Source organism: Populus nigra, chromosome 1 (assembly GCF_951802175.1).
Source record: "Populus nigra chromosome 1, ddPopNigr1.1, whole genome shotgun sequence".
In the NCBI taxonomy this organism is placed as follows: domain Eukaryota; kingdom Viridiplantae; phylum Streptophyta; class Magnoliopsida; order Malpighiales; family Salicaceae; genus Populus; species Populus nigra.
In genome coordinates this window covers 48,566,639-48,591,941 of record NC_084852.1, presented here as the reverse complement: position 1 = coordinate 48,591,941, position 25,303 = coordinate 48,566,639, and the positions used below count along the sequence as shown (strand labels likewise).

The following is a 25,303-nucleotide window of genomic DNA, read 5'->3' as shown; positions in this document are numbered from 1 at the left end:
TTGATAAACTCACAATCCGCAATATAAGATTGAGATAAAAAAAAATCAAAAGAAACACCTAGCTAGCAAACAAAACAAAGTTCAACAAATAAAACTTCAAAAAAAATCCGAGTTAGCCCAGATTAACTTTACCAATTCGTTATCGTAATAACAAAACAAAAAAAAAAGAAAAAATAACAAAGCTCAAGGGCAAATTATTCCATGCAAAACGATAAAATTAAAAAAAAACCCATAAAAAATCAAGGAAAAAAAATCAGACCTCCAAAAAAAGCATTTAGCAAAAAATACCAAAGTTAAATAAAAAACAATTAGTAAGAAAATACAAGTTAACTCAGGTTAACTTTACCACCTTATACTCTGGATAACCCATCATGCATGTATTTGTTTTTAAACAATATTTAATAAAACACATTCAAGGATCAATAATTCATTGACAAATGATAAAATTAAAAAAATATAATTTTTAAAAAAACCAAGTCATCTCAAGTTAACTCAACTAATTTTCGATCTGAGATATAAGGCATGGATAACCCAACAAAAAAAAAAAGAAAAACAAATCAAGAAGCTCAAGGTCGTCCAACAATTCAATGTCAAATTATAAAAACAAAAAAAAATAATTAAAAAAAGACTAAAAAAGATTGAATTTAAACCGGGTTCATCGTTGAACATGGTGAACTAGGTTATGAAACTGAAATTACTCTGTAAAAGGAAAACATGAAAAAACAAAGAAAAATTTCAAACCATAAAAAATAAAAAATAACTAAAATTAAAACAATGAGGACTAAACAATGCACACAAATAATTAAAAGAAACTAATTAGGGAATAAATTAAAAAAACAAAATAAATGAAGAAAATGATAAAAAAAAAAGCAATAAAAAATGAGGACCAAAATTGGGAACCAAACAAAATTAAATCAAACTCCCAAGGACATAATAAAAAAATAACAATAAAAAGAATGAGGACCAGATTGGATAAAAAAAATCTAATTAGATTAAATGATTAGGGGCGAAATTAAAAACAAAACAAACTTAAAGAAGCATCAAATCTAACAAAAATAGAAATCAAAAGAATGAGTATCAAACCCAAAACAAATACAAATTGGAGGACACAATTGAATTTTTCAAAGCTTTGCACGTATGTCAAGGCATGAGAGAGAGAAAAGAAGGGGAGGAGGAAATAGACTAATCGTCACCGAGCCGTCGCTCAGATGACAACACGCGCCACCCTAAAATATGTGTTGCCACCTTCCGTGTCAGGTTAGTACCATAGTACGTGCCCCTACGCTCCACTAGAATGACACGAGGGGCGACTACGCGTCTATGCTTGTGTGGCACGCCTAGGCCTACTTTATCGATTTATTAATATATAATAATGCAAAAAGGCCCTAAAGGCATACAAATATTAAGAAAAAAACCATGATGCAAATACGAAAATACTCTCTCAAAGCAGCCTTTAATTTATCGAAGTCAAAGGGCAAAAGAGAAATTTTAGTATACATAAAATGTGCAAAATAAACATGTCAAGACGCAAAATACCTTGGATCGAAGACCAATTTTTTTGAGTCTTCAGGGACAATATAGTACTTTTACTGTATATAAAATACACAAAACAACAATCTTAACCCGAGTATTTTTCAAATGACAATTGGATCCCATGAAAAATACGGTTTTGCCCTTAGTGCCAAGGCAATTGTTAATAGAAATGAAGGGTAAAAGAGTAATTTGATTAAATCGATAATGAATCTCCTCACATGCTACAGTAAAACCCTAAGGCCTTTTAGTTTTTCTTTTTTGTTAATGTTAAGACAATTAAGTACTCAAAATGTACTTCTGTCTTATTCTAATTAAATTAAATTAAATAAATACTAAATTTTGATTACGCAAACTAATATAGGTCTAGCGAAATTAAACAATGTTGTTTTGTATAAAAAATAAAATTAAAAATGATTAAATCAAATCTTAATTGGATTTTTACTAGATTAAACTAAATCAACTCTAAGTTAATTTTTCTTTTAACATCTCGACCAGACAAATCAACCGGTTTCAATAAGTCGATTTTTGACAGAGATATATATGATTGAAATTTGGAGACTAATTCTTAATTTGAGGTTTTAATTAATTTGCATAATTGGAGATATATAAAGGAACATGTATGGGTGCTCATCCAATTACATAATTAAGGAGTTATAATTGAACCACTAATCCTAATTTTCTAGACTATATAATAATTCCATTTCTCATTATCTTTATATAATGTAATGGTTATCTCATTTTCATGACCAACCCTTCAACCTTATCCTTAATTTCTTGTACATCTAAATAAGAAAAAGGGTTTAAATCCTACCATTATTAGATTTAATAATTTTGGAACATTATCTGTGGTATATTTTTATCAAATAATATCTTTTTTTCTATTTTAAAATGAAGCCTAGTACCTTGTTTGGATATTTATTAATTATAATTATAATTAATAAGTAAGTGAATGAAATTAAAAACAAAAGGTTTATATTTACCATAAAAAGGAGATTCAGTGAAATTCGTTCCCTTCTAGTCTTCCAATCTTCTTTAGAGACTTTATACGATTAATGTCAGTAAAATTGAAAGGTTAAAATTAAGCTTTAATTAAATTAGATTAACATTGAAAACAAAATTGACATTTTTATAGCAATTGTATTTATGTACTACGAAAATGTCAAATGGCTAGTAACAATCTAGCATGCATAGGAACTCAATTGTGGATGATAGGGATGAGCAAAAAAACTGAAAAATCGATTAAACTGAGAAAACTAGAAAAAAAAACTGAAAAGCCGAACCATAAAAAATAACCGATTAAATTGATTAGAATTTTAAAAAACCCGACCAGTTCGGTTCGGTTTCAGTTTTATAAGTCTGAAACCAAAAAAACGAAACCCAAACAAAAAAAAACTAGAAAAAACTAAGCCAAACCAGAAAAAAACCGAGCCAAACAGAAAAAACAAAAAAAAACCGAGCCAAACTAGTTTGAACCGGTTTTTGTTCTAAAAAACAGAGCCGAAACCGGTTGGTTTGAACCGGTTTCGGTTTTTTTAAAAAAATTCGATTTGGTTACTTTTTTTTTTTAATAAAAACCAAATCGAACTGAAAATGATCACCTTTAGTGGATGATATCGGGCTCTATCGAGTCATCAAATCATTTATAGGGATCTAGACTTGAAAAAAAAATGTTTGGTTGATTAAAAATTTAGATTGATTTATTGATCCGATTAATCTAAATCTGATATAGTGACCTGACCTTTAATTCATTGATTTTTTTTTGTAAAAAAAATTGATCAAAACAATGTTGTTTTAATCTTTTAAAAAAATTAGCCAAAATAATATTATTTTAATATATTTTTTTTAAATAAAAATATGAAGGTCAACCTTTCTAATCTGTGACATGAATTATAATCTAAATTAACTATCGAGTCAGCTTTTACCACAATGTATCGATTTGTTAAAAATAATTTTATTTAACTATATAATGTTAAAAATGTTACTTTACAAAAAAGTTGAAAAATAAATTTATGTTAACTATATCAAGTGAAAATAATTGAAAGTTAGCCATAGATGTAGGGAAAAAGAAAAAGAAAAAGAAAAAGAAAACAAAAGTAAAACTCGATTTGCATCTATGTATGTGAATCGGAATTGAAAAGCAATTAGCCGAAACTTTCTTATCCTAGCAAGAGAATTTAACAGTAATTGTGATTAAATGTTAATGATAGAATTATTAATACTAGCTGGATATTTTAAGTTACGTGTTTTATATAAATTGTGATTCTATTAGAAAATCTATTTACTTTTAAAGTCAATAAATATATGAAATAATTCTTATCATCAATTAAAACTTAAAATATAATTAATCTATTGTATTTTCATTAGATCCTTCTTTTATTAACAAAATTTAGCATGTAATTTACAGATAACATATCATTAATTTGTAGTTGATCTGTCAAATTAATTATGTTATATTAAATCAATTTTTATTTTATTTTTTCAAAATTCGACTTAGATTAGATTACAAGTTGATTTACGAGTTAAGTTTAATAACAATCCATTGTCCTGTCTTTAATAACTGAAAAAAAAAACAAAAATAATAGAAGGACTAAGCTGCAAAAGTATTAAAATAATAAGTACAATATAGTAAGAGTTCAGACTTCAGTGGGGGTATAAGGACTAACTAATCCGTTTTGTTAAAAGTTAGGGACTAACTAATCCGTTTTGTTAAAAGTTAGGGACTAACGAATTAGTTTTGTTAAACGTTAGGGACTAACTAAAATTAGATTTGTTAAACTTTAGGGACTAACATATATAGCACACTAAAACCAAATAATACGTGACGTGTGCTTGGTTCCCTCTCCACTCTGCTCCAAACCTACCGATGCTCTGATCTCTCCCCTCAACCCTAATTTCAGAGCTTACAGATGGATACTCAATCTCTCGAGTTTGAGTCCAATTCATACTTGTTTCTCTAGGAAACGGAGAGGATAGGAGAGGAGATGTATCATACTTGGAAGTGGAGGCTGCTTATTTTCAATTCTGTTATTCTCACAGGTTAGGGTTCGCATTTTGAACTCTTGTTAGGGTTTCAATCTTGTTTACTAGAACTGAATGTTTCATTTTTTTTATTGGAGAGGTCAAGTGTGTCTAGTCCTGCTCGTAAGTAGTTCAGAAACTTGTATACTCTTGATGAGAAGAAAGCTTGGACAATTAATGTTGTTGCCAGGCATTATTGTTTGAGCTTGGAAAATGCCATTAAGTTTGTGATATTTTTTAAAGGAGAGGTTATTGAAGACATGGTAGCCATGTATTTAGTTTTGACTAAAATAGTATTTTCTTTAATTTTAGGAGGAACTTTTGAATTCTATCTTTCGCAAAAGAGAATTCGGTATCCAAATTTACCTGGAAGATTATATTTCAGATGTCTCATGCAGATTCATTGAATTACCTGATGAAATGATTGTAATCGTCCTGAAAAAACAAGAGACCTTAAAACCTGTCTTTGTTGCCCCACAGTTTGCAAGCACTTGCAATGACTTGTCTCCAAAGCTGACACTATCTTACTTAGGTTCTTGTATTCAGGTGAGGCCAGTGAGTATCTCCCATGCTGTGAATCACATTACCACGTTCCACAATCGGCATTCACTGCCCTCATGAAAGTGTTTGCTAATATGAAATCTCTTAAAATTAAGCTTTGCCCTTTCCCTTCACTAATTTCTTGTTATGGAGTGCATCATGGACATGCTTTCACAGTCAAGCTGATGGAAGAGGGCATGGACAATAAAATCCTCTCATTTGTGTATGGATTTTGAGGCTGGATCTTTGTCACGTGATGATGAAGGGATGTTATCCCATGAATGGAACAGGTTCTATCTGGAAAAGATTTAGAATTCTCTGATGTTATCCTTTTTTGTTGTAATATTATGTCACCAGCCTAAAACTCTGAGTAGAGCAGTGATTTTGAGTGCTGGGATACAGGGACATAGTTCAGAAGGTAAGGTGGGGTATTGATCAGAAGAAGGGAAGGTGTTTGTGGATTCTAAACAGCTGGCCATGCCTTTTATTTTTGATTTTTAATACAAGAGTGAACAAGAGCTGGCCTAAGAATCTGCAGAATCTGGCTTATTGGCTTAAGAAGCATGAGGAAAATAAGCATCAGCTTGGAGAGAAGTTGTGGCTTGTTCATAAATGGAAAGGAGAGAGATGCAATGTGAATAAATTGATTGTAAAGGAGAGAGATGTGGAGGAGTTGCTGGGGCTTTTGACGAGGACGACAAAGATGAGAAACAATGAAAATGCAGATTTCTTCTGACAGTAGTAATTTGGGTACAATGGTAAGTTCTAGGGTTTGCTTTGCTGTCTAAAGTTAGAAAATAATTCTTTAGTTAAATAGTATATCTTGAATTGTTACAGATGTGCATGATTTTAATTTGAGGATGGAAATGTAATGGACTGCGCTGTGAAATTGTTGTTTCCTTAATTGAACATATAAGCATGATTTTTTTAGTTCAAGGATGCAGGTGTAATAAATTGAAAAGGTGGGAAAGATAGTAACATCTGATGTGAGTAGCATGCAACCTTGACAGAGAACTCAGTATCTCATTGAACTAAACTAACAATATACACACAGGTATCATGCGCCACAATTATATGAACGATTTTCACAGATTTAAAGGAGAAAATACTAATTCTATTGAGCATTACATTCACAATCTGCTTCCATATCGATTGCCTCAGAATATGCATAGCTGAACAGCATAACTGATTATCAAACCTACAGATCTCTGTAGGGGAAAATTGACAAGCGGAAGCTCAAAATCAGGAATAATTTATGGTGGTTAGATAAGCGTTGTTGATTATTCTGGCCTCTTAATGTATTGTGATGTTACGGCTGATGGTTTTGATTGTGTCTTGTATACTATTAGTTATGCTATGCTTTGTTTATTGCTCTGCCTGCCCTCTTGATACATGTTATCATGCTCAAGCTGAAACAGGGTGCAGATAGTTGATTAATTGATTGTAGAATTCTCAAGAGAAGTCAATCAAGCTCCCTTTTGTGACTCTTTTGCAGACATGTTGCTTTCCTTCCTTCTTTCTTTTTCTATCAATTTTCTTTCTTGATCATCATTCGCTACTTCATAAAATTCCAAATTGGCTCAAACAACAGACTTGAAAGCCTTAACTCTCATTTAGAACATCTTTTAATTAAATGGAGAGGAGCCTTGTCACATCTTTGAGTCTCTGACAGTGAATTACAAAACTGTGATGTTTGTCATTAAATTGAAAAGGGGTGAAAGATAGTGACTTCCAACATGAATAAAGCACCTGGTTTCTCAGTGATCTAAACCAGTGTATTCACACAGGATTATGTGCTAGATTTACAGGAATGATTTTTACAAAGTAAAGAGTAGAAGATCTCAATCCTGTTGGGCATTACGTTCTGTTCCATATCTACTTGCTTCTAAATCTGCACAGCTGAATAGCATAACTGATAAGCGAGCGTGTTAGTCTTTTTAGGAGAAAATGCATGATTTTTGCAAATTGATTGTTTTTTTTTCTTTTAACTTTTTGACTCAAAGAAAAGCTATAAATATGTTTGGTTAATAATAACTTTTGATTTGAATCAAAAGGTTGTTACAAAATTGAATAAAGATTTTGTATTAATCAAATTTTCAACTTGTAACTTATTGATTCTAACTTGTACTATCTTTCCTCTTCAAAAAAGTTGTTTCAAGTATTTTTTTTAACAAACCTGTTTGTAACATAAACTCATTACTGTCATAAGTTATTTGTGAAAAATAACTTTTGAATCAAGACTCAAAGTCAAAAATTAGTTGAAAACAAACTTTGAGTAATAAAACATGAAATTGATGGAAGAACTAGATTATAATAATTTGAAAAATCTAGGGACAATAAAGAATAATTAATAGTTTTGCTAAATTAGAGACTAATTATATTTAACTGTATAACCAAATGATACGTGTGCTTGTCACATGTGTGTTCTTGCATGTTTTTATGGCAGGTAGTAGGTGTAGATTAACTTCCATATGAGCAATTTCATTTCTTTTTTCTATTTGGTTCTGTCCTCATTCTGCTTTGAACTTACCAATGCTTTGATCTCTTCCCTCAAAAACCCTAATTTCAGAGCACAAAGATTGATCACTCAATCGTTTGAGTTTGAGTTCAACTCTAAATTGATACTTGAGGAACCCGAGAAGAGTGAGATCTAGGTATTATACTTGGAGGTGAAGGCAGCACCTTTTTAATTCTGTCATTCTCAATCTCTGGTTAGGTTTTGCATTTTCAATTCAAACTAGGGTTTCAATCTTTTTTTCCTACAGCTGAATCTTTCATTTTTTTTTGTTGATTGGTGAAGTCAAGTGTATCTAGTCTTGATCTTTGTGTGAAAAGTAATTCAGAAACTTATAATCTTTATGAGAAAAAATCTTGAAACAATTAATGTTGTAGTCGGTCATCATTGCTTAATTCATTGTTTTTCGGAAAATCCTTGTAAGATTATTATTTGTTTTGCAGGTGAGATTATTGATGCCTTGCCAACCATATTTAACTTTTACTAAAACTGCATCCTCTTTAATTTCAGGAGAAACCTTTGAATCCCATATTTTGGAAAGAAATGTCTCTATCCAAATTGACCAAGAAAGACTGTGTTTCAGATGTCTCAGACAGATTCTTTCAATTACCGGATGAATTGATTGTAACCATCCTGACAAGAACTAAAGATGCCAAAACCCTTATTTGTTGCTTGTCAGTTTGCAAGCGCTTGCAATGCCTTGTCACCAAAGTTGACACAATCTTCCTTAGATTCTCGTATCCGGGCGAGGCTGGTCAGTATCTCCCATGCTGGAAATCACATTACCACATTCTGCAATCAACAATCCCTGCCCTCATGAAAGTGTTTGTTAATCTGAAAGCTCTTGAAATTAAGCTCTGCCTTTGCCCTTCACTACTCCCTTGTTATTATGGAGTATCTCGCAGGCGTAGCTTCAAGTTCCTGCTGAAGTCTGTGGACATGAATGATAAAATGCACACTCGTATGTGTACAGCCTTTGACATTGGGTCGTTGTTAAGTGCTGATGGGGAGATTTCTTTCCCTGAATCAAACATGATGTATATTGGAAACGGCAAGAGCTCTCTGATGTTGTCCTTTTTTCTTGTAATATTATGCCATCGGCCTAAAACGCTGAGAAGCATGGTGATTTTGAGTTCTGAGAGTTATGGGTCAGAAGGTAAGGCACAGTATAGATCAGAAGATAAGGAGGGGTGTAGATCTGAAGGGAATGTGTTTATGGAATCTGAACAGGTCGCCAGGTTTCGTGCTTTGAGTTCGACGACAAGAGTGGATGAGAGCTGGCTCAAGGATCCACAGAATTTGGTTTGTTGGCTTGAGAATCATGAGGAAAATAAGCATCAGCTTGCAGAGAAGTTGTGGCTTATTCATAAATGGGAAGGGGAGAGATGCAACATGAATGAGTCAATTGTAAAGAAGAGCGACGTGGAGGAGTTGCTGCGTGCTTTCGATGAGGACATTGATGAAAACAATGAAAATGAAGATTTCTTCCGATGTAGTAACATGAGTACTATGGTAAGTTCGAGGGCTTGCTTTACTCCCTAAAGTTAGAAAATAATGCTTGAGTTAAATGGTAATCTTTTAACTGTTACAAGCGTGTTTTTTATTTTATTTTATTTAGTTCAAGGATGGAAATTTAATAACTTGAAAAGGCGCGGAAGTAGTAACTTTCGACGTGAGACTTTGATTGAGAACTCAGTTTCTCATTGAACTATATAATGTGTTATGAAATTGTTGTTTCCTTAATTGCAATACAAACATGTTTTTTTATTTAGTTCAAGGATGGAAATGTTATAACTTGAAAAGGCGTGAAAGTAGACATGAGACTTTGATTGAGAACTCAGTTTCTCATTGAACAATGGAATGTGTTATGAAATAATTGTTTCCTTAATTGCAATACAAGCATGTTTTTTTATTTAGTTTAAGGATGGAAGTGTAATAACTTGAAAAGGCGTGAAAGTAGTAACTTTTGACGTGAATAGCATGCAACTTTGATTGAGAACTCAGTCTCTCATTGAACTATGGAATGTTTTATGAAATTATTGTTTCCTTAATTGCAATACAAGCATTTTTTTTTTATTTAGTTCAAGGATGGAAGTGTAATAACTTGAAAAGACGCAAAAGTGGTAACTTTCGACGTGAATAGCATGCAACTTTGATTGAGAACTCAGTTTCTCATTGAACTAAACCAACAATATACACAGGTATTGTGTGCCACAATTATATGAACGGTTTTTACTGATTAAGAGTGAAAAAACTATTCCTATTTAGCATTGCATTCATAATCTGCTTCCATCCTGATTTGCGGCGGAATATGCATAGTTGATAATCATACATGCTGATCTCGGCAAAGATAAAATTGCCAAGAACAAGCTCAAATTCAGCAATGATCTATGGTGGTTGGATAAGCAATGGTGACTATTCTGATCTTTAGTTTATTGTGATGTTATGGCTGATGTTTCTGATAGTGTTTTTTTTACTACTTCAGTTAGCTATGCTTTGTTTACCCACCACCCCACCACCCCCCCCCCCCCATGATATGCGTTATCAAGCTCAAGCGGGTTGCAGATGGTTAATCAATTGATTAGGATTCTGAAGAGAAGTCAACCAAGCACCCTTCTGTGACGTTTTTTGCATGTGTGGCATTCATTTGTTTTTTCTAAGAATGTTTTGTCTATCAACTATCTCTGTTGATAGTCGGGAAATGCTTGAAATCCCAAACTCGCAAGAATAGCAGATTTGAAAAGCCTTTTCCTACATCGTCATTAGGCATGGGTAGATGCATAATTTGAATAAAATGGAGTATAATTATAAAACCCAGTTCGGCCTAGCAAGTGAACTCGGTGACCCAAAACCTAGCCATGGTCGGGTTTTATGTCCAACTATTTTTTTTTTTTTTTTATCAAAATACTATTATTTGAACAACCTATTAAAACTCATGACCCCGGCTTTGGATAGGATAAGAGACCAAGTTGGGTGTTATAACAATGGAATGGAGAGGGGCCTTGTCGCATCTTTGAGTCTCTTACAGAAAATGACAAAGCTGTCATTGAATTGGAAAGGGGTGAAAGATAGGGACTTCCAACATGAATAAAGGACCCAGTTTCTCATTTAACTAAACCAAGACTATCTGTACACAGGTTTATGTGCAAAATTTACATGAACGATTTTTACAAATTAAAGATACTATTGTTTTTATTTGAACTTTTTAATTTAAGAAAAGTCATAAATATGTTTGATTATAATTACCTTTTAAACTTAAAATAAAAAAGTTGATACAAAATCGGGTCAAATTTTTGTTTTGATCACAAGTTCAAATTTTCTACTTCACACTTCTTCTCAACTTTTAACTTGTACTGTTTCTCCCTTCTTTTTTTTTTTTAAAAAACATGTTTTCAATATTTTTCTACTAAATATGCATATTTTTGTTAAGAAAATATTTATAATGTTAGTAAATCCAGCCTAGCAGGTTGGACAAGTTAACCCAATTTAAAGTGATTTGAAAACCAATTCAAAACACTGATGTTTTAATATTTTATTAAGAAATCAAAATGTTATTTGGGGAATTTTTTTTAAAAAATTAAACTAGATTTTAATTGGGTTATACCATGCTAACTTCTACTTAGTTTAATTTAAAATTTAATTTAGATTAAATCTCGAGTTGATGAGTGGCCTAAAAGGTGGTTATTTGTAAAAAATAGCTCTGGAATTATAACTCAAATGCGGTCATAAAACATACATTTGGTGGAAGAACTAAATTAAAATAAATCGAAAAATCCAGGGTTATAAAGAATAGTTAATTAGTTTTGTTAAATTAGAGGGACTAAATTGTATTTAACTCTATAACCAAGTGAAACGGGTGCTTGCCACGTGTTTTCTAACATGTTTTTAAGGCAGTGAGTAGGTGTGGATTGACTTCCATTCCATGTAAGCAAAGCAAACGAGATTGTGTTCTGTCTGTTTGGTTCTGTCGTCACCCTGCTCGAAACTTACCGATGCTCTGATCTCTCCCATCCAAACCCTAATCTCAGAGCTCACAGATTACTAATCACAGGTTAGGGTTTGCATTTTCTATCTCAAGTTAGGGTTTCAATATTGTTTACTACATCTGAATCTTTCTTTTTTTTTTGTTGGTTGGTGGGGTCAAGTGTATCTATTCTTGCTCTTAATTTTAAAAGTAACTCAGAAACTTATAGATTGTTGATAAGTATAAATCTTAGATAATCAATGTAATAGTTAGTCATTATTGTTCAATTAATTTGTTTATGTTTGGAAAAACTCTTTACTTTTTTTTTTTGAGGCTATTGAAGCCATACTAACCGTATTTAGTTTTTGACTAAAACTTAATCCTGTTTAATTTCAGTTGAAACCTTTGAATCCCATCTTTCGAAGAAAATGTCGGTGTCCAAATTGACCAAGAAAGGCTGTATTTCGGATGTATCATGCAGATTCATTCAATTACCTGATGAATTGATTGTATCCATCCTGAAAAAAACAGGAGACCCTAAAACCCTTATTTGTTGCTCGGCAGTTTGCAAGCATTTGCAATTCCTTGTCTCCAAAGTTGACTCAGTCTCCCTTAGATTCTCGTATCCGGGCACAGCAGGCGATTATCTCCCATGCTGGAAATCACATTATCACATTCCACAATCAGCAATTCCTGCCCTCATGAAAGTGTTTGCTAATACGATCTCTCTCAAAATCGAGCTCTGCCTTTGCCCTTCACTAGTCCCTTGGTATTCTGGAATAGCTCGCACCCATGGCTTCAAGTTCCAGCTGAAGGCAATGGATATGAACGATGAAATGCACACTCAAGTGTGCATGGCATTTGAGGTTGGGTTGTTGTCAAGTGATGATGAGGGGATGTTATTACCTGAATCAGAAGCATTGGATATTCTAAATGTCAAGAATCCTCTGATGTTGTCCTTTTTTCTTGTAATATTATGTTATCGGCCTAAATCGTTGAAAAGTGTGGTGATTTTGAGTGCTGGGTTACTGGGTTATGGATTAGAACGATATATACCAAAACATAAGGAGTTGTATAGATCAGGTGGGAATGTGTTTATGGAATCTGGACAGTTGGCCAAGTTTCGTACTTTGAATTCAAGTACGAGACTGAATGAGAGACTGAACGAGAGCTGGCTGAAGAATCCGCAGAATCTTATATGTTGGCTTAAGAAGCATGAGGAGAATAATTATCGGCTTGGAGAGAAGTTGTGGCTTATTCATAAATGGGAAGGAGAGAGATGCAACATGAAGCAATCAATTGTAAAGAAGACAGATGTGGATGAGTTGCTGCGTGCTTTTGATGAGGATGTTGATGAAAAACCATGAAAATGCAGATTTCTTCTGACAGTAGTTCGAGAGTATAATGGTAAGTTATAGGGTTTGCTTTACTGCCTAAAGTTAGAAAATACTGCTTTAGTTAAATGGTGTATCTTTAATTGTTACAACTGTGTTTGAATTTAGTCTGATGATGAAAGTGTAATGGACCGTGTTATGAAATAGTTGTTTCCTTAATAACATTACAAGCATGTTTTTTTATTTAGTTCATTGATTGAAGTGTAATAAATTGTAAGGGTGTGGAAGATTGTAACTTCCGATGTGAATGGTATTCAACTTTGATAGAGAATTCAGCATCTCATTGAACTAAACCACCGATATATGTATACATATACGAACGAATTTTACAGATTGGAAGAAGAAATACTAATCCTGTGGAGCATTGGATTCACAATCTGCTTCCAAGTCGATTTGCATCGGAATCTGAATACCTATACAGTGTAACTGATATGCAAACTTACTGGTCTCGGTAGGGGAAAACTGACCGAGAGCAAGCTCAAAATTCTGTGTGAGGGCTAAAAGATTAGCAATAATCCGTCTAGGTGCAGATAAAGGAAGAGTCGATGAGTTTAGTCTGATGCTAGAGCAATCTGCTTACTGCTTATAAACCATCTTGGTTGCCAAAGGCTAAAACATGATAAATTATCACTTGCCACTGCTTCGGCAACACCGTGTTTTACTGCCTCACTATTGCAGCAAAAGCAGGGGAAGATGGCACTTTTTTGCCTATAAGATTATGTTTGAGCTTCCTTTATCAAATATTAGCTGTTCCCTAAAATTCCATGCTGGTGCAAGTCGCTAGATGATCTCTAAGAACGGAACGAGATGTGGGATTTATACTTGTTAGCCAGGGCTGTCAGCTAATAGGATAGCTTGACTTTGAACTAACCGCAGGTCCGCAGGGAGCAGTCTTGTCTCATCTTTATAAAATCAGGGATTTGGGCTGTAATGCTTAACGTGTCTTATAAAATTGCCATTGCTGTTAAACTCCAATCCTTTGTGACACATTCCGTCACACAAGAAAAGATCTCTGCTTCTCTGCAATTTGCATCTTCAAGAAATGGGAAGACGCGTATAGTCCCCAGAACCCCATAATCACGTTAAGAAGGACTTCAAGACTTACTGCCAAATTCCAGAAACTCCCAGATGAATTAGTCCTCGCAATCTTTTTCAAAGTTTCAAGATGCTACCGAAACCCTGATTCACTGTTCCTATGTTTGCAACAAGTGGGCGTCTCTTGTCTCCAAACTTGATACTCTCCCCTCCAGATTCTTCATTCCAATATCTTATGAAGGTTTTACAAACCTTAAATCTCTTGGAGTTAAGGTCTGCCTCAGCTAACTTCTAATGATCATACCTACAGATTGAAGACAATGATGGTGTATTCTGATGTTAACAGTTATGCAGGTTCTTTGTTGATGACATTGGAGATTGGATTGTTAACAAACGGTGCTTCATTGTCTCTTGAAACGAACCGAGGAAAACCTGGTAAAAGAAGTGCTCGTAGTCGTTCTTTGTTGGAGGTTTATACGCTAATGTTAGAAAATATGCCTGAGACATTGACAAGTTTGGTGATTATGAGCGCTAAGGTAAATCTAAGATGGAATTAATTTTGAAGTCCTATACGGGGTGAAAGTCCTTGTGCATTCAACTCAGTGAAAAAGAATTTCAATGGCGAAACAAATGATGTTAACGAATCTGAGATTATCGCTCACTGAAGGAAAACTCTTCTCCATTTTATGGTTCCCATGAGGGTGGAATTCATGGCTGAGTTGCCAAAAACTTCAACAGGAAACATTCAGAAATTACAGTTAATGGGATTGGCGCAAAATTTTGTTGTCACTGAGAAGTTGCCAAGCAAGAAAACTACTGGAAGCAGCCAACCTTCAGCATCTGGTCAAGCCAATATAGAAGTACCAGGATATGCTCAGGTTCATGAACAACAGAACAAGTTTTGCTCTGACTCGTCTTAGAACTTTGAATTTAATATTTGATTTAACATTGGAATAAGATGTGTAGAGGTTGGTTTAATAGGTAACTTTGTTAAGATTAGTAAGATTAATCTCTTCTATTTATCCTTGTCCAATAAGAAAATAATAATAATAATTAAAGAGTTATATTATAATATTTTTTTTGTCTCCAAATATATCAATAATTTCTCCACACACACACACACACACACACACACACACACACACATATATATATATATATATATGATATTTTAGGAACGGTAAAGCATACACATTTCAGATTTGAACCAATTTTACACACTTGAAATAGAGAAATTATTATTCTACAAAAAGCAAAGAAAGAAATGGAGAAATTATTAAGGATGAGCTCACATTCACAAAGTGGTAGCATAATTACAATACCTGACTCGAGGGCCAGCTCGTGAGTCAATGGATCCAACTAAACTTCGATTAATTTTTTCTTAAAAAAGCCAAAAAACAAAGTCATTTTAGTTAAAAAAATTGAACTTTTCCATTATCATCGCTCTGAATCAGTAGATCACTAGGTTGACCCAATAGGTCGGGTTGGATATTATAACTAGGATACCACTAGAAAATTAAAAAACACAGACGAAATATTCCATCAGCATTCAAGAAAAATATTCATCAGTGTAGGAAATATTGTTGAATGCAAGATTGACACTAGGCTATTGTCCATGGCTTTGAAGCTGAGCACATTGAGGGACTGAGTGACCTAAGGTTTGGCACAATTGGTACCTGACATTAGACCACTATGAAGAGCTATGATTCCTTTGGTTTTGTTGCTAATTTTCCTGTCTCCAATCATTGTTTGAAGACCTATTAAAACTTCAAAAATCAGATCTGTTATAAGGGCTATTACTGTTGTTAAAATTGTTACACCAACCTCTACGAAAGCATCTTTTACCACGATTGAAATTGTAATTGTTGTTATACAAACTAGAAGTATAACGTTGGTTAACATGAGTTGAGGGGGAGGGGGGGGGGAATTGGTGTGGACAGTAAAGGAGTAACGACGACAAAACCCATGGATTAAAGGGAGGTCTTGTGAAGAAACTCATGAGTTAAGAGATGACCATGAAGATCTACATTGAAAAAGGTTCTGCCTTAGTCACGAAGCTTGTTATCAAGTCTTTGAACTCACCCCGAAAATCATGAAACACATACAAATTGAAGTCCTTTAGTGAAATTGGTTGGCCAACAACAATTAATTCATCAAATAATGCCTTTGCTTTTCGCATAAATATAGTGATCGAATCATCACCTATTAAAGATCTTGAAAAGAACCATGAAGTTGCATATTATGAGAATTAAACGTAGAAAAGAGGGCCTGCTTAAGAGTACGCCAAACACAATGCAAGGTTTGGCAATCGACAACAATGTAGTACATCCATTAAAAAAGAAGAAAGTAGTGCACTCAGAATAAGTTGGTCTTGTTGTTTCCAAAAAGAGTTATTAATCTGAAAAGAAACACTATCAACAACAACCACACGAGGAGGAGGACATGATAAAGAGCCATCAACAAAGTGGAAAACACCTTGTCCAAGGATATATGGTTTCATCTGCATTTACCAATAAAGATAATTTATGTTTGTAAGTTTCAAAGAAATAACTTGATGAGTATTGGATAGGGAAACAATTGATGCATCTATAGTGGCAAGATTCATGGTAGCAGCAGGGGAAGAATGCACAACATCAGCAGGAGAAAGTGCAGAAAGAAGGAGAAGAAATAGTCTGAAGATTCATGGCAGCAACAAGGGAACCAAAGCAGAGGGAGAAGAAGAAGTATGCATTGGTGGCTAAAAAGAAGAGTCCATTGAGAGAAGGAAAGAGAGTTTTAAAGTGTAAGGGATTTGATACCAAGTTAAGAATAATAGGAAACTTAACCTATTAGTTAACCAACCTTTTCTATTTATACATGGTGGACGACGTACAATAGTTAATGTAGGGATTACAATAAAAAAATAATAAACCTTTCCTAAATATGTACAAGCCTATATTATGTAATATACTATAATAATATATGAGTTAGAATTGACTAAAGGCAACTACGAGTTATTTATTTCTCATTAGTATCAATTCTATAAAAATTAGTTTTCTCTAAATTCTCAACTTAATAATAAAATTGACAAAATATAATTGATATCCATTAATTAAATACTCATAATCTCTTCAATTATAACACAACTAAGTTACAAAATCAAATTCAATTTCGCCCCAAATCCCAAACAAAACCATTTCGCCCCAAATCCCAAACAAAACCTAACATATAAATCAATAAAATTATCTAGAAAAAAGCTATAAAACACTTGAATATACAAGTCAATTACAAATACCACAAAAAAATCTTAACAAAATAACCTAAAATATAAATGAGTTAAAAATATGATAGGTTTGTTTACTTGGTGTAGTGAAGGCTCACAAAAAATAGAACCAAGAGAGGAAAGCTAACACTACTGACATTTATAGATTGATGCCGCCAAGTTGAGTGGCTGGATTTGTGAATGATGTGGTTAGATTTGCTAATTAATTGGAAGAGAGCGGCTGTTGTTTTGAAAGAGAAGGTTAAATCATTTAGATTTTTCAATGGAATTTTAGTCAGCATTATTGATGTGTCAATTTATTAATGAAATTGTTGACATTTTTTTATTGATTTTTTTGTTGTTTTTATTGGAAATTATCATGAAAATATATTGTTGCTTTTTTCCATCAACAATTACTGATTGAATATTTTCCATCAATATTTTTTTTATTTCCTAATTTTCTGGTAATGAGAGTGATAGGTATAAAAGTCATGGTGTGTCTTGTTCACGCAATAATTTTTCTTTAATCAGTCTTTATGTAGGTTATGAAATCTGTTTGGATAACTTGGATTCATTCAAATGAAAACAAATCTTTTAATAGAAGTTTTATTCAGTGATAAAGGAAAAAATCTTTTTAAAGAAGTGAACCAATAAAATTGCTGTGGCTATTAAATCCTCGTCCACCATAAATGGCAACTGAAACCTCGTGCTGTTCACCATTCCCATATAATTTCCCTCCCATAGGAGCCCAATTCTTGTCAAACTTAAACCCTACCTACTACAATCTCTCTCAACTGCATCTTAAACAAGAGAAAAGAAAATGAAGAGATTCATAACAGCCCAACAAAGCCACAATCAAGAGTTGACGTTGAGGAGATCAACAAGATTGACAGACAAATTTCAGAAATTACCTGATGAACTGACCACCAAAATCTTTTCAAAATTGGAAGATGACCCCAAAACCCTCATTCGCTGCTCAGCTGTTAGCAAGAAGTGGGCATCCTTTGTCTTCAAGACCGTCCATCTCTCCTTCATATTTTCCTGTACACCTGAAAGGAGTCGTTTTTTTCCAAGCTCAAAACTACACAACCATATTTCATCATCTGCAATCCCTGCTATCATGAATGCGTTTTCAAATCTGGAATCTATCGAAATTAAGCTCTGTCGTTGCCCTTCTCGGACTCCACAACCACCTTGTTGTCAAAACATCACCAAGATGAACGTTGTGTGGACAGGTGATGATTCTCAAGCTGATACATGCATGGCATTTGATGTTGGACTGTTATCAACTATAGAAGGGGCTAAGCTGTCTCATCGTTTGAGCGAAGAAAAAAAATTCGCTACCCTCCTAAGTTCTTCGGTAATGGACTTCTATTGGACAATGTTAGATCACCGCCCAAAATCATTGAGAAGGGTTGTGATTATGAGTGCTAAGATGGAAGGGTTTAGGTCCGGAGGGAAGGTTTTTATAACATACGAACAACTCTCAAAATTGCGTGATTCGGTTTCGAATTCAAGAGTGAACGAGAGCTGGCTCGAAGATCCACAGAACGTGGTTTATTGGCACAAGAAGCACACTGACAAGGAGCATTTGCTTCAGGAACAGGTGTGGCTTGTTTATCACTGGCAATTTATACTAGCCAACAGAAAATTTACATTGAAAGACCTGAATTTAAAGAAGGAAGATTTGATGGAGGTGTTGGATGGATTGGATGCTGCTGCTTCTGGTGGTGACAATGGCACTGGAAAGCTCAGATTTCAGTATCAACAGTAATAATTCTTCTGTAAGTTCTGGATTCTCTTTACTGTTTGAAGTTACTCTTACATGTTTTAGTTCGGATAATGAATTTTAGGTAGTTATTACATCTTATGCTTGGATTTGTTTCAAGTTAGGAAAATGAAAGAGATTGAAATTAAAAAATGCAATTGCTGTTTTTTTTTTTTTTTGATAACTAAAGTATTGCATTAAATCGCCAAAAGATGGCCGAAAGGTCAAAATACAAATCTGCATAAACTCAAGTTTAGCAAATTTATCAAAATAAGAAGGAAAACAAGACCAAGAAACCACAAAACAGTAACAACAACCAAAGGATGCAGCTTTGTCTCCACAAAACCAAACTACCAAGCTATATTTCCAAGGGATACTTCCATAAAACCAAACTCCTATCTCGTTTCTGATTTATATTATTACTATTTCTTTCCATCTTAATTTCATCTTCTTTTCCATACCAAATGAGATCTTCAGTCCATGCTACTAACATCTTGAAACATCATCCCCTCCTTAGTCCTAATCTGATTTACCAAAAATAAAATGGAAGAGGATGAATGATATGGTGTAGAACCAGACCGCTCCTTACCACTTGCTGGAACCAGCCATGGCCTCTCTAGAAATCAACCTTCAATTCCTCGAAACAAGCCATGAAATAATAAAATCATCATCAACGACACCCAGTTCTAGCTAATAACCAGCCATGACCTCTCTAGAAATCAACCTTCAACACATAGAAACAGGCTAGCCTGAGAATTGTTGTTTCCTTTGAGGAGAATATAATTAAATTCTTATGTTAATTTTCGAGTTCTCGTATGAAAATAAGCTAGCTTGAGAACCCCGACAATTTGGTTTCTTTTCTTCATAGCCCTTGTCGTAACAAACATTGTCCTAAGCGCTCGGTCCAAGAGAGCTTATTGCTTGTTTGTATTTTGATAGCATCATGGACTGAATATTATAGGCGGGATGTGCCGATAAAGTTAGAAATCGAACATGTAGATACTATTGTGATGGGGAGGGATGTGAAAAGACTTGTTAGGTGGTTAATGATGCTAGCATAGTAACTCTTTCTTTTGATTATTAGTTGGCCTCTTGCATATCAAGTTTTTTAATTTCTCATGTTTTTGGCATTTTATCTGGTCTTAATTTATTGATATTGATGTCAACTTGTTTGCATTAAAACCAAGTTATAAATGTTTATTTTTAATTTAGTTACTTTTCAATCGATTGAGATTCGATTCGGTTTAGTTCAGAATATACCTTCCTTTCTTTAACTTGACACTCACAATATTAAATTATGTTTACATCATATTATATTGAAATTTGGATTTCCTGTACGTTTTTCTACCTCGCAATGCTAGACTAGTAGGGTATAGTGTCATCGTTCTTGTTACAAGATGCATATGTTGGACTTTTTTTATTAGAAACTAGCACGGTGCCCACATTTTCTAAGGGACATTGTATTGTAAAAAACTTATTTATAAAAATAGCACAATTCATTGAATTACGGTAATATCATTGACATGACCAAATTAAACTAATAGTGCCGTAACCAATAAAATTTAGTTTGAAATCAATGACAATATTGCAGCTCAATGAACTGTTTTATTGTTTAAAATAAATTTTTTATTGTTCTATTTTTCCCAAAAAATTTGGACCCTATGCTATAGTTTTTTTTTATAAAAAAACTCCATACGTTGCATATGCGGTTTTGGTCTTCTGCTATCAAGTTAGAGAAAATGATGATGATGAGATGGTAAAAATTGTAATTATTTTACAGTACAATTATGGTTATTGAGTTGTGGACGGTGATGGTATAATTATCCTTGTCTATTTAAGAACTACGGTTATGGCAAACATTGTAACATATGTTTTAATTCTCTGCAGAGTGGAAATGGCAGATGAAGAGCTCCATGTACCAATAAGTCTGGTGAGTTTTGATTAGGCATTAGATGGTGCACCGCCTCGAAGTTCAGAAAAGCTCTGCAGACATATTCAGCAGTTTTCTTTTACTGTTGTATTTTAGTACTCATACATGGTTGCTATGTTTTCCTTATTGATTTGAAGATTAGTCGTGAACCCTTAATCATTATTCAGAACTGCTGAAATTTGAGATTTGTAATAATTGGCCATGAGTTACTCCATGGTTTGAACTTCAATTTAGAGAAGCGTGCAATGCATCATCTATCTAACATAAGGTTTATCTCGTTTGTCACTCCCATATCTTAGAGATGATGTCATGTTCGAGTATGACATGTCTCCTTAGTGTAGAATTGTGAAGGGATTTCACGAGTGCAAACCTCTCATAACATCATGTTCTTTGATTACTAGAGTTTGGAGTTTTTTACTCTCACCATCTGACACATTCTAGTTCTCTATCAAATGATCATGCGATTAGGGCTACATCGATGGCAATGGATTTTGAAGATGCAACTATGCATTAGTTGACTGTCGCTGTTGTTTCCTCCTTCAACGTATAACATCCTTGATAAAACTTTAATTCAATAATAAAGAAAGTAAGTTTTAGAGTGCCAAAAAATAAGGGCAAAATTTAAGTTACTACTTATATATTCATGAGTTCGAAGGCTGTTAAGGAGATGCTTGTTCCATTCCTTGACGTTTTGAATTCAAGTCTTAGAGTTATATCCTGGAGACTAATCTCTGGCGGTACCACTTGAGATATTTAATTGTTGAGGAATAATATTATTTTTGAGGAAAAAACTATAAGTTTGTTTGATTGTTTCTTCATTATCGTTTATCGAGCTGCTATTTGATTGCATGTTTTGAATTCAAATTTTACTTATATAGAAGATAACCTTTTAAGATTTGCTATTGACATTAAATTATGGTATAATAAGAAATCTTAGTTAGTCATTTTCAGTTTTGCTTCTTCTTTTCTAGTCTATATGTTTCTATTTTAGCAAACCAGCACTAATTTCTCTCCTTTTTTTTCCATATTCTCTTCCTATGTTTCTCTAAGTCTATTCCCTTTTTTCTTTGTTTGGTCCTGTCCCTGTATATTGCTTTGGTTATTGATTTTATAGCTTTTTTAATGTAATTTCAATGATTATAAAAAAAAACATATAAAAAGAATTTATTAAATTTTTATAAATACACTAAACCAATATGAGAGATGCATGTTTAAGATGGTCCGAGGAGGGATCTAATCTTGAATACCGATATGAGAGATGTGTTTTTAAGATTGTTCGGGAGGGATCAAATCTTGGATAACTCGTAAGCAAGCTCAACGATACCCTTTCTATATGTTTTAGAATTAAAAGAAAATGAAATGCATTTAAGTTAATTCATTTTTCTTTGTCTGCAATAACTCGGTAAAAAATTGGAATTCTATATGTTTTAGAATTAAACAAATTTCTTTGTCGAATCTGATCAAATCAAGAGAATTGGGAGCCCTGAATTTTTCATATCCAAGACTACCATGAGAATGTGAGCCTCAGGGACAAGCAGGCACGGTGCGCTTGCTATCTATAAAATATATTAATTAAGAATCCCTTGGAAGTTTGAGTAATTATAGGGCTTTTATAACTTAGTTAAAAGAGAAGTACATAAAAAGTAAAAGAGTCATAGCCCTAAACGCAACCACATGTCAAGAGTCATAACCCTAAACGCAAACACATGTCAGGAGTCATAATTCTATCAAGAGGCATAACCCTAAATCCAGTGTGTTTTTTCCTCCCAAACAAATATCAGTAGCCACAACCCATAAAGGGATATAATCCTTCACTGAAGAATGAAGATGGGAAACAAAAAGTCGCTTATATAAACTGTTTTTACATACCAATTATTCAATTAAGAAAATAAAACTATCTCCAAATTATAGGTATGTTCTCTCTTTCTTTGCGAGGTGGGTATATGATTGCTAATTAAACCAAGAGACCGATTTTAGTTTTATGGAGAATTGGCAAAGGTAAGAGCCATAGTCCCAAATTATGGGTGTGTTCTCCTTTTCTTTTTCATTCTATTAATTCAAGGGATTTTTTTTTTTTGCGTGTGTGTTTTCACTTGATTTAGTTATTTCCCATTAATTGCTCAATTTGTGTCACATGAAATATTTTCCTGTCCTTTTAAAAAAATAATAATAATTGAAAACATCAAATATTAAATTGTGAGATCTTTCAATTACTACATCTTTAAAATTATTATTAATTTGATTACAATGGTAAATGATTTTTAAATTACTTCATGATGCATGTGTTCTTTTTCTTGCTCTTTTAGGTTTGTTTTACATATTATCTAAGATTTTTATTAAAGTTATCATCCATAGTAGTTATTAAACTTATCATGACTTGGTTAAACTTGATCAGTTTACCCTATATATTTATTATATAAATGAACGAGTCAAAACTTAATTTGACTCAAATTTCAAATTAAATTAGATTTGTTTTTAAAAAATAACATTATTTATTGATTTAGAACATGTGTTCACTCCACAATAGCATATTACAAATTTAATTTTGCGTTTGTAGTCCAAAATCTTTATAGAAATAAAGAATTGAAAAGGAGAGAAAATTATACTGAGAGCAAATGCGCAGGATAACGACTAGTGGTTATAAAATCCTCGTTCTCCCCAGATGGCAACTAAACTTCCTACAGGTCAACATTTCCATAAATTTCCTCTCACAGGAATCTAAATGTTGTCAAACTTAAGCCCTACCAACTACAATTTCTGCATCTGCATCTTCAAGGAAAAAATAAAAATGAAGAGATCCAAATCAACCCAACAAAGCCAAAATCAACTTTTCCCGTTGAGGAGATCAGCAAGATTAGCAGACAAATTTCAGAAGTTACCTGATGAATTGACCATCAAAATCTTTTCAAAAATGGAAGATGACCCCAAAACCCTCATTCGATGCTCAGCTGTCAGCAAGACTTGGTCTTCCTTTGTCTCCAAAACTGTTAATCTCACCCTGAGATTCTCGAGTACTGGTGAGAAGGGTCATTCACTTCCATGCTCAAAACGGCACCATCATATTCCATTACCTGCAATCCCTGCTATAATGAAGGTGTTTGCAAATCTGGAATCTCTCAAAATTAAGCTCTGTCGTTTCCCTTCTCCAACTGCACAACCTTGTTGTCAAAACTTCACCAAGATGAAGGTTGATTGGGAGGGTGATGATTATCATACTTATACGTGCACGGCGTATGAGGTTGGATTGTTATCAACTATCAAAGGAGCTATGCTGTTTCATGATTTCAGCAAAAGCACTTTTGCTGCCATCCAAGGTTTCCCAGTCACCTACTTTTATTGGAGAATGTTAGATCACCGGCCAAAAACACTGAGAAGAATGGTGATTATGAGTTCAAAGATGGAAGGGTTTAGATCAGGAGGGAAGGTTTTTATGAGATACGAACAGCTCCCGAATTTGCGTGATTCAGTTTCGAATTTAAGAGTGAACGAGAGCTGGCTTGAAGATCCACAGAATGTGGTTCACTGGCAGAAGAATCACTCGGACAAGGAGCATTTTCTGCAAGAACAGGTGTGGCTTCTTTATGAATGGCAATATTTTGTAACTAACAGAGAACTTGATATGAAAGAAATGATGGTGAAGGAGACAGATTATACAGAGCTGTTGGATGGATTAGATTATGATGGTGGTGGTGATCATATTAGAAAACACTGATCTGATGAGTACCGACCGTAATAATTCTTGTTGTAAGTTCTGCATTTTCCTTACTGTTTGAAGTTAATATTAAATGCTAAATCATTAGGTACTTATTACATATATATTATTGGATTTTCTCAAGTTCTGAAAATTAAAGAGATTGAGATTAGTAAATGCAACTGCTGTTTCCATAAGGGAGCCTGTTCTTGTTTTTGTCAAGCTTAGCTATTGAAGAACACCAAACAATCCCGTGTAGTGGTTCACGATTTCTAGCCCTAACTAAGAAGTGGTTAGAAATATTTGAAATAGAAAAGGGGAAGTATTGCGGAAGATAATCTCATTCGTATAAATATTACTTTCTCTTTAAACTTGGACTTAGATTTACAATACTTTGAACACATATTTATACTAATTTAGGATAATTCAAGAGACTTTAAAATTAATTCAAACACTCCCCTTTAACTTTGAAAGTCTCACAATTCTTGAAATTTAAATTTCGACTGAAAATCATTTTGTCATGACTTGGTAATGACATCTCATTGCTATTTCTTCAATTTTCCTTTCCTTAAGAATAGTCTGTCTAAACATGGCTGCTCCTAACTAATATTTCTCCTCTTGTTGATGCTGCCACAATTCTCTAGCCAAACACAACTTTTCAATATTAGCTTTTC

The 25,303-nt window shown here is 33.5% G+C and overlaps 2 protein-coding genes across 5 annotated transcripts; both read left to right on the top strand.

Annotated features, from left to right (window-relative positions):
• The first annotated feature begins 4,356 nt into the window (after nucleotides 1-4,356).
• On the top strand, nucleotides 4,357-9,377 carry LOC133681179 (uncharacterized). Of its 4 annotated transcripts, none has more exons than XM_062104342.1 (3): nucleotides 4,357-4,569; nucleotides 5,098-5,849; nucleotides 8,117-9,377. In XM_062104342.1, the coding sequence occupies exons 2-3, from the start codon at nucleotides 5,805-5,807 to the stop codon at nucleotides 9,146-9,148; spliced, it is 1,077 nt and encodes a 358-aa protein (XP_061960326.1). In that variant the 5' UTR covers nucleotides 4,357-4,569; nucleotides 5,098-5,804; the 3' UTR covers nucleotides 9,149-9,377. The 4 variants fall into 4 exon arrangements, with proteins under 4 accessions (XP_061960326.1, XP_061960325.1, XP_061960327.1 ...); XM_062104341.1 differs by having other exon boundaries at nucleotides 5,084-5,849; XM_062104343.1 differs by lacking the exon at nucleotides 5,098-5,849.
• Nucleotides 9,378-11,519: 2,142 nt separating this feature from the next.
• On the top strand, nucleotides 11,520-13,151 carry LOC133698389 (uncharacterized). The gene is made up of 2 exons (XM_062121293.1): nucleotides 11,520-11,657; nucleotides 11,967-13,151. The coding sequence occupies exon 2, from the start codon at nucleotides 11,999-12,001 to the stop codon at nucleotides 12,935-12,937; it is 939 nt and encodes a 312-aa protein (XP_061977277.1). The 5' UTR covers nucleotides 11,520-11,657; nucleotides 11,967-11,998; the 3' UTR covers nucleotides 12,938-13,151.
• Nucleotides 13,152-25,303: the final 12,152 nt, after the last annotated feature.

Bases quoted from the DNA above. Each gene is read 5' to 3' on its own strand.
- LOC133698389 (XM_062121293.1), top strand. From the start codon at position 11,999: ATGTCGGTGTCCAAATTGACCAAGAAAGGCTGTATTTCGGATGTATCA.
- LOC133681179 (XM_062104342.1), top strand. From the start codon at position 5,805: ATGAAAATGCAGATTTCTTCTGACAGTAGTAATTTGGGTACAATG. The intron at 5,850-8,116 runs GTAAGTTCTAGG...CTTTAATTTCAG, and splicing joins GTAGTAATTTGGGTACAATG to GAGAAACCTTTGAATCCCAT.